This window comes from Propithecus coquereli, unplaced genomic scaffold (assembly GCF_000956105.1).
Source record: "Propithecus coquereli isolate 6110/MARCELLA unplaced genomic scaffold, Pcoq_1.0 Scaffold449, whole genome shotgun sequence".
NCBI classification, from domain to species: domain Eukaryota; kingdom Metazoa; phylum Chordata; class Mammalia; order Primates; family Indriidae; genus Propithecus; species Propithecus coquereli.
Window position 1 is genome coordinate 646,737 of NW_012150274.1, and position 8,948 is coordinate 655,684.

Below are 8,948 nucleotides of genomic sequence, written 5' to 3' on the forward strand. Positions count from 1 at the left end.
GGGCGGCGGCTCCAACGGAGCCCAGGTCCCTGGAGCGGACCCTGGCTCGCCCCGCACACGACGTCTTCTGTTCCAAGGTCGGGCTCGGGCGCCTGTCCGCGCGCGCCCCCTGCCGGCCACTCCGGGACCTGCGGCGGCTCTGGCCCAGGCAGGGACTCAGGCACACCGCCACCCGGAACCCGCCCGCATCACGGCGTTCAGAGCCCTCGAGACCCCAAAACACAAGAGGGGACTCGTTAATGGCCAGAAACCCCCAAGCGCGCCGCCCAGCCATGCACTCCTGGGATGGCTCCGTGGGGGATGGGTGCGCAGGGGCTCGGGCCCTTCCAGTTTAAATGCTGAGCAAGGGCGCCAGCTCCGGGGGGCGGGGCAACTCCACTCTGACCTCCCCTGGCCGGCCCTCACCCCCCGTGCAGCACGTGGTCAGGACACGGTCACTCATGCACAAACCAGCTTCGAGACCCCTGGGCAGCTGCCCATGCCAGGCTTTCTGTCTGTGGGCATCAAATCTGCAGGAACCCGCTGGGCCTGGGGGGTGACAGCAGCTTGCCCCCGCCCACCTGGTGCCCAACCCTGCACTGTCACCCACCGGGCACACACAGCACCCTCAAGCAGCTAGTGAGGAGGGACCCCGACCTCAGGTGCTGCAGCCCTCCCACCGCCCCAAGGGAAGGCCAGCGGGAAGGAGAGGTCCAGCTGTAACCCCCGTCCCATCCACACGCACACTCCTGGAACCACGCGTCACCTGGCTGGGATGGCCTCAGCCCCGGACAGCCCAGAGTTCTGTCCCTGGCGCTTTGTCAGTCTGTGACCCAGGGCCGCAGCAACGAGAGACACACAGAGACCTCTCAAGGCCTCAGGTCCCCACCCGGCCTCCCACTGGGGCCGAGGCTGGTGTGAGCCCAGTCTGGAGGGCGCGTGGCACCCCCCATCTCTCCTGATGTCACTTTCCTGTTTGCCTCCAAGAAACAGCAGGCTGAACACAGATGTTTGGGGGGGGGACTTGGCAGGGGTCTAGGACACTCTCGAGTCCCCAGAAGAGGTGGCAGCCTGTGCCCCACCCAGCTCATGGGCAGTCCCGCATCCTGGGGGCTTTTCCCCGAGGGACGGTCTCACGGCCCTAGGCAGGACTCTTTAGAGAAACCAAAACTTGGCCCCCTGCTGCCACAGAGCCCAGCCCAGAACGCCAGCCCTGCCCTCCCTCCGCAGCCAGGAGCACGGAGGGGAGAGGGCCAGGCCCCCACTTCCTGCCCACCCCTCCTCATCCCGGCGACACCCCCAGGCCTCCACGCAGGGCCCCTCCTGTGAGTGGCCTGGGCTGAGCAGTGAGGGGCAGACACCTTGCATCAGGCGCCCCCTGCAGCAGCCTGGGTGCTGCCCTGCTCCTTCCACCCACCTCTGGGCCCCGCCTCCTCCTCTGGAGACAGGGGCGCCCTGGGCAGACTGCCTGTTGCTGCTCCTCTCAGGAATGGAGCTGTCCCCTTCCACGGGATGTCATCCAGCACCTGTCCCCAGCAGGGGCCAGGGGCTTCGTGCCAAGTAGGATGCAAAGTCTCAGCACCTCCCCTTCCCAGGCTGCTCTCCTCCCGGCCCTCAGCTTCCCCTAGGAGCTACCTCCTTGGCAGAGGACGCGTCTCCACCTTCCCCTTCCCTCCATCATTTGTCCCACAGAAGTTTATTGAGTGACTTCTGCAAGCCACATTCAGCCAGGAGGTGAACAGAGACCGGCCGGCTGGGACGGGCTGCACAGAGCGCTGCACGTTTGGATCTAACCTGCCCGGACCTGCCAGAGGCGGGGCGTTTGGGAGAGCTGGGGCCGGGCCGGACGGGCGCAGGCGCGGGGCACGGGAGCTTGGGTCGCGCGGCCCCGGTGCCAGGACCAGAAGGGTGCCGGCGACCCCAGTAGGGCGGGTGGCGGCCCTGCACATAGGCGGAGCGGCGCGCATGAGTACGAGATTTGGGGCAGAGGGATCCCGGCCCCACAGTTCCCAGACTAGGTGGGAAGGTCCTCCGGGCGGGGCCCGCGTCCCCACGTCGCTCAGGGCACCCGAGGGCGGCAGGTACCGGAAAGGGCAGGGCGGGGACAGTGCGCCGGGCTGGGGCTTGGAAGGGGCGCGCCTCCTGCTTCTGGCAACTTCTCTGGGGGAGGAACCTGAGGACTGCCACGTGGGGCGTGGGCGGGGCCGGTGCACGTGTTGGGGCGGGCCCAGCGTGGGCGGAGCCGGGGCGGATTGGGTGGGAGGCAGAGGTGCCGGCGGCGCGCACGCGAGAACCGGCGTGGAGATCTCCTGGCCTTGGTGCTCCTTCAGCAGCTACGCGCGCATGGCGTCCCAGGACCCTGAGCCCGACGCTGGGGTCCCCCGTGTCCTCGCCTCTGGGGGGTGCAGGTGAGGAACTGGGTGGGGGCAGCGAGCGTCGGTCCGAGGCCTCTGCGCAGCGGCCGGCCTGCGAGTCTCTGCTCTTCCCCGCGCGGCCCACCTAGGCAGAGCCCCCGGACCCCAGCCCCGGCGCGGCGGGGCGCCAACTGCGCCGGGCTCGGCGCATACCCGGGAGACCCAGGCCTCGACCCGGGCCCGCAGGGACGCCCGCACCCGGGCTCCTGGTGGTCCCCGGTTTTAGCCCGGCGCCCTTGCTCTCGGCAGCGCCTCTTCCCTGTCCTGCCACGAGGACCTCGCGCCGGGCTCGGGTCCAGCCACAGCCCCTCCGGTGGCCGAGGGTCCCAGCCCCGGCCTCCCGCGGAACGTGCTGAGCGAGAGGGAGCGCCGGTGAGTGACGGGCCCCAGGAGTCGGAGGCTTTTAAGGCGGTGGGGGTTAGCTTGTGTGGGTGCTGGGAGAGCCTGCGAGGTGTGTCTCCACCTAAGCAAGAACCGCCACGCAGCTGCTTTGATTTGAAGCCCTGGGTTCCCGAGGTTGTGCGTTTGGAATCCTCCAGACCCCTGACTCTGCCTGTGACCCCCTTTTCTTCCCCACATCACAAAGCAGGGGTGGTGCGGGCCTGGGGAGACGGCTGCAAACATGTAGACAGCCTGTGGTCGAGGTCAGGCCCACTCTATTTTATGAGGTTAGAGGGCACAGACCACATGGAGAGCCGCGTGGCCTCGGTCTCCTGATCCTCTGCCTCTGAAGCCCCAGGGTGGCTCCGTGGCGGTTCCGATGCCACTGCGGGCCTTTCTTGTGGCGGGGGCCGCACAGGCTCACAATGTTTGTCGTTTGCCCGGGAGCAGGAAGCGAATCTCGATGAGCTGTGAGCGCCTGCGGGCCCTGCTACCCCGGTTCGCTGGCCGGCGGGAGGACATGGCCTCGGTCTTGGAGATGACGGTGCAGTTCATCCGGCTCGCACGCACGCTGGTGCCTGGCTGGGAGCAGCATGCGGAGAGTTGGGAGCGGAGGGACCTGGTCAGTCTTCTGTGGAGTAGCCGGTGATGGGACATCTCACCACCCTGGAGGCAGTGTGACCCCTGCCACCTGCCTCGATGGCCAGGGCCGGCTCCGTTCCGCAGTGCACACCCCGATTTTTTCAGACTCCACGTGCTGTTGTTTTTCTGCTGGGTGGGGCTGGGCCCTGCCTCCCTCCTCACACCCCTCATCCTGTTGGTGGGTCATTGGCCCCAAAGCTTGATGCCGGCTTTGGGCAGAGTTGGGGTCCCCATAGTCCCTTCGGCTGAGCACCACTCAGATTATGTCTGTGCACCTGGGCCCTGAGAGAGGCTTCTGTCTCGTTTCCCGGTCCCACGTGGGCCTGGCGGAGTGGGCAGGTGCCGGTGCCGAGGGCTGGCCTGGGCGGCAGGGCTGTGTTCGCTTTCGTGGGGTCCCGGCGTTTGCCGAGAGGCCCCTGGGTGGGCGTGACCTGCCCCTCAGAAGAGGGAGCCGTCTCAGTGGTATTTTCGGCTTTGGCTGTCACCCCGCCCCCCCATCACTAGTGGGGGGCCAAGCTCATGCTAAACATCGGGGTCTGGGGTCTGGCCACAGCCTGCCTTCCCCGTGGGTTTCCTGGCTGACGTTGACTACTTTGTCACCGTTTTTTGCATCTGTTTAAATTTCAGGTCGTTGCTCCTTCCAAGGAGGCGTGGCACTCGCTGCGGAAGAACGTCTTGCAGCTGGCCCTGTCGCGTCAGGTCCCGGCAGACACGCCAGGCCCCGGCACGGGAGCGTGCGTCGTGACTCTGTTAGTGTCCCCCCGTGGGCCACCCTGCAGGGCCCTGGGCCCCCGGGGGGTGGCGGGTGCAAGGCCTCAGCATGTCCTAGAGGGGGCGAGGCCTGGAGACCCCGGCTGGGTCTCCACAGCCAGTAACTTGCCACAAGCCCAGCGGTGGTGCCGGCGCCTGCCGGCCCAGGACGGTTGGGCGTGAGCGGGTCCAGCAAGGCCAGCTTGGTCGGCAGCCCTGAAAGAGTGGCCTGGCGTGGGGGAGGGAGGTGCCTGGGGCTCTCCTCTGTTCTGTGGGGTCATTGAGAGGCACTGTACCCCCTCCCCGGGTGAGACCTCTATCCGTCCTGGGCTTCAGGAATGGAGTTTCCCGAGGTTGAGATGACTTGGTGCTTTTCAGAATGACAGGTGACTGGGCTGGAGGACTGTCTGCCTCTTGGGTTAAACGTGCTTGTTTTAGCCCATGGAGGCCAGGGCCAGCTGCTGATTATCTGTGGAAACTTCTGGAGCCGGGGGGTGGGACGGGGTTGGGCGGGCATGGGCAGAGAGTCTCTTCGTGGATGGGGTGAGCTGGCCCAGGGTGGAGGTGCCACAGTGTCTCAGTCTCCTGTCACGGTGGGGGCTCTGTGCCCCTGGGCTGGGAAGGTGGGGAGCCCCCGGGTCCTCGTCAGCATGTTCCTTTGAGAACCCCAGGCACACAGGTGCTTTTAGAACACGCTTGGTCCCGGGGTCAGGTCTCTGTCCAGCCTGTGGGGCTCAGAGTCCCTGTCCTGTGTCTGCGTTGTCCAGGCAGGGGGACCCCCCGCGCTGTGCAGCCCTGGGAGTGGCCGAGAGCAAGGCTCTGACGGGGTCGTCTGAGGAGCTGGACGGGCCACCCCTGATCCCTGGTAAGTGTGTGCACGTTTGAGCACAGCTGGGTGTGGTGTCCTTGGCCTGGGAGTCCCGGCCACCTTGGACTAGACCTTCTTGTGATCACGAGAACAACAGGGTCTGATTCTGAACAGGTTCAAGTCAGTCTCGTGTGTGAAAAACCTGCTTGTTAGGGCTGACCTTGCAGGGCCCCCGGGCCAAACTTTGTTTTCCTGTGAAGGACGTGTGTCCAGGAGGGGGCGGACGTGACAGGCGTTTGGGAGGGACGGTGGGAAGGAGGTAGGCCGGGTGCCTGATGTCCCGGCCGGGGTCTACCTTTGGCCTGTGCCCTGCATCCTACCCCCGCCCCCGTACCTCCCTCTGCTCCAGGAGTGGGGTCCCGGCTGGCCCAGGTCCTGGCTGCCTTTGCTTCCTGGAGGCAGGGCCCCTTGGGTCTCCCTGGAAGTGTGAGAACAGGGCACTCGGGCCCGTCCTGGTCAGCCTACCAGCCGCTCCTGTGTGCAGCCCCCTCCAGCAGCCACCGCCCCGTGGTGGACTCGCTCCCGAGCTGTCCTGGCTGGTTGTCCCCAGGGCTCCCATCTGCTCCCTGCCCGTACCCGGGGGAGTCACGGGCCTGCAGCTCCCCGGCGGTTCCCTCCCAGCAGAGCCTCTGGTTCCGCGATGCCCACAGCCAGGCTCGGGTCCCTCTTCGATGGCTTTCCAGGGCGCCTCTGTGATGCCTTCTCTGGCGCATGTGCCCACCATGGCAGGGCTGGTGCCAGAGCTGGGGTCTTCAGGGCACAGGGGTGCAGAGGTTGGGGGCAGGGAGCAGGTCGGAGGACAGAGCCCGGGTTAGGGACACAGCACCAGGAGCGTACCCAGGTCTGAGCCCCGCACAGTTGACCCTAGGCGGAGTTGGCACCTCCTCCAGGAAGCGCCATGACTGCAGGTGCTGGGCACGTTATCTCTCGGTTGTCACCTTCTCCCTGGGTGCGTGTCTGCTGCCCGCTCTGAGCTGCCCTCCACACATCTCCTGCAGGCACAAGCGGCTGGGCAGACACTTGGTTGGTGTGAGGGGACTGGGCTTGGGCACTGTGGGTTCTTCAGGGCAGTCTGTGGAGCCGGGTGGGCCGGGCTGACCCGCTTTGCCTCTCACAGAGCCTTCCAGCCTGGCACCCCAGCCCGCAGGCCTGACTGAGGTCCAAGGACCACCGTCACCCTGGCCTCGCTGCTCGCGGGAGCTGACCTCCCCCGTGATGAGCGAAGAGGCTCCCAGCTGGCTGGGCCACTCCGAGCCCCTGGCCAGGGCGGCCACCCCTCCAGGAGGGCCAGCCGAGGAGGCCCTGGTGCCCGCGCCGGACACCAGGTGGGTGCCCGGGTGCGTGTGTGTGCACACGTGTGTGTGTGTGCCATCACGCCTCCTCTCTGCCTCGGCCCCCCAGCACCATGTGGGAAGGCCTCGTCCCTGCATCGGGGACGCCTGCGGCAGGTGGGCTGAGGCCTCGGCCAGGCCCGGCCGCCACGTGCTCTGTGTGTTGCTGAAAACACTTTTGTCTTCCTAATTGTCTTTTGTTTTGGCTGGTGGTGAGATGAGTTTCTGTTTGCCCAGCACGGCCAGCTGGGCGTGGGCAGCGGAGGGAGGCCGCCGATGGAGGGAGGCAGGGCGGTGCCGGCAGCCTGGGCGGGACGGGTGGTGCCGGGCAGCGGCTTCTCCCGCCGGGTGGGCGGGTAGCACCCTGGTCCCTTTTGACTCAGAGGCCGCCTTTCAGCGAGCGTCTGCCTTCGAGGGCCTGAGCCTGCTCAGGGGTCTTCTCACCCCCAGGTCTGTGTCGGGCTCCGACGGGGAGGACAGGATGGCCTTCCTGCTGACCGCCAGTCCCGACTGGTGGCCAGGTGAGCAGGGCTGCGTCTGGGGCCCCGTTCTCTCGCACCAGCACCTGACACGGGGCTGTGGAGGGGACCAGGCCTGGTGAGCTGCGTGACACGGGGTCCCGGAGTCGGCTTCTGAACCCCCGTTTGCTCCGTGGATGCCTGGTTGTCAGGATGACTGGCGGGAGGGGCAGGTCACGCGTGAGCGGGAGTGTGTGAGCATGGGCCCGCGTGAGTGTGTGTGTGTGTGTGTGCCGCACGCAACTCGTGGGGCTGGTGACATGTGGGACCCCGTGTCCTCATGCTGGCAAGACGCGGGCCAGCCCGCACTGGCTGCAAAGGCATCTGGCTGTGTGATGTGTCCAGAATCCACCTTCCCCAGCTCGTAGTGTTGGGGGCACTTTCCTGGTTCTGACCCCGCGGGTGTCCTGGGCCTGGAGTAGGGTGCCAGGTGTGATCTGCCGTCCTGGTCACAGGCTCTGTGCCAGGGGAAGAGGCAGGGTGCGTGTCCCCGTGTCACAGGTGTGCTGGGCAGACGAGGTCAGAGCCTGGTTCTCTCTGGTCTCACCTACCTGCCCCGGTGCTCTGGAGCTCCCCTGACGTGCCTGTCTGCTTCCAGGGTCCCTGGAGGGCAGAGGATGCGGGGCCCCCACCTTGGCCACAGCCAGGAGCAGCCCACTGGACGAGGCAGAGCCGGGCCTCCTGGAGGACCCCGAGTCGGGCTGCCAGGAGCTCCAGGATGGCTCCCTGGAGCCGTGGGGCTCGGACTTGGGCTGCTCGGACCTGGCCCTGCGGGACGAGGAGGACAGCATCTTCCCCGACTTCTTTGCCTCCTAGGGCCCGGCGGCCGCGGGAGCAGGTGGGAGCATTTCAGAGCGGCCTGTGCGCCTGTCATATTTCGGGTGGGCTGCAGCTGTGCTCTAATTTGAGAGAGGCTGCCAGGCCGGGACTGGCGGAGGCGGACTATTAAAGAGGAAAAGCGGTTTTGTGGAGGAAGCAAAGCTTGTGTGGCTTTTGTGTAATTAATCCGATTCACAGGCAGATCGCGCCGCCTCCGTTCACCACGCAGGCAGCTTCCGGGGTCCAGCTCTGGAGGCTGCCAGCGCCGTGGGAGCCAGATCCCCCGCCCTGCTGCCCTCAGAGGCTCAGACTGCCCCACACCGAGCCTGGCCTGCGGGCGGATCTTCCTTCTGCACCTCCGAAGAGCAGCAGGGCTGGGCCTTGTGCTGTGTGGGGCGGTTTCAGGACCTTGTGTCCTCCCCTAGCCTGGTGTCCCCAGGGAAGGGCTGGCGTCCGCTCGGGACCCTGGGCAGAGGCCACCTGGCCCCAGTGTCTGGACCACCCCTGCCCCCAAAGCCTGGGGGGCTGACCCTGCCAGCTGCGCCCACCCCCCCGCCTCAGCCGCGCAGAGATGGGCGCAATCCGCGCCCGGGGCTGCTGGGCTCACCTTCCCCTCTTGGAGACACGGGCTCAGGTCCTCCAGGTCAGTGTGTTCAGGGGCCAGAGCAGTCCCTGTCCCCCCCAGAGAGGACACAGTCCCCCTGGGGACACAGCCCCACCAGGCTACAGTCTTGCGCCTGTGCGCAGCTCACCCCCACAAGCCGGAATGTCCCATCCATTCCTGGGAGTCACTTCACGGCAAGACTGGGGAGCCCCTGCCGTGGGCGGACGGCACCTCGGTGTGGAGGCTCCATGACGTGAGCATCGACAGGCTGCAGGCCGTGGGCGGTGGAGTCCAGCAGCCCAGAGGGGGCAGGGCAGGGGCTTCAGCCGGGCGCTTGGGGCCGTCCAGGGGTGGACCTGAGCCCCACTGTGTCCCTGGAGGAGCTCAGGTAGGTGCCTGGGGCAGGGCTGTCTGCTGCAGACTACCCGGGGCCCCCGGTTCGCAGAGCTGAGACCCTGCAGCAGGAGGGAGGCGCCTCGGCCTGGGGCCCCATGAAGGCTGCCTTGGGCCTGGCAGCGGAGGCTTGCAGGGCTCAGCCCTGCCCCGGCCCCCAGAGTCCTGAGGTCCCCCTGTCTCATCCTGGGACCATGGACAGTGGCCTGTTCCCGCCTACTGGCCCTACTCCACCCCACCCCCACACCC

General features: G+C 67.1%; 1 protein-coding gene across 1 annotated transcript; it reads left to right on the forward strand.

Annotated features, from left to right (window-relative positions):
- The first annotated feature begins 2,322 nt into the window (after positions 1–2,322).
- On the forward strand, positions 2,323–7,699 carry SOHLH1 (spermatogenesis and oogenesis specific basic helix-loop-helix 1). Its single transcript, XM_012654724.1, has 8 exons — positions 2,323–2,387; positions 2,643–2,765; positions 3,225–3,396; positions 4,044–4,150; positions 4,934–5,031; positions 6,152–6,359; positions 6,816–6,886; positions 7,482–7,699. The coding sequence occupies exons 1-8, from the start codon at positions 2,323–2,325 to the stop codon at positions 7,697–7,699; spliced, it is 1,062 nt and encodes a 353-aa protein (XP_012510178.1).
- Positions 7,700–8,948: the final 1,249 nt, after the last annotated feature.

Coding starts and splice junctions, on each gene's coding strand:
- SOHLH1 (XM_012654724.1), top strand. CDS start 2,323: ATGGCGTCCCAGGACCCTGAGCCCGACGCTGGGGTCCCCCGTGTCCTC. Junction 3,397..4,043: donor GTTGGGAGCGGAGGGACCTG/GTCAGTCTTCTG, acceptor TTTAAATTTCAG/GTCGTTGCTCCTTCCAAGGA. Junction 5,032..6,151: donor CGGGCCACCCCTGATCCCTG/GTAAGTGTGTGC, acceptor TGCCTCTCACAG/AGCCTTCCAGCCTGGCACCC.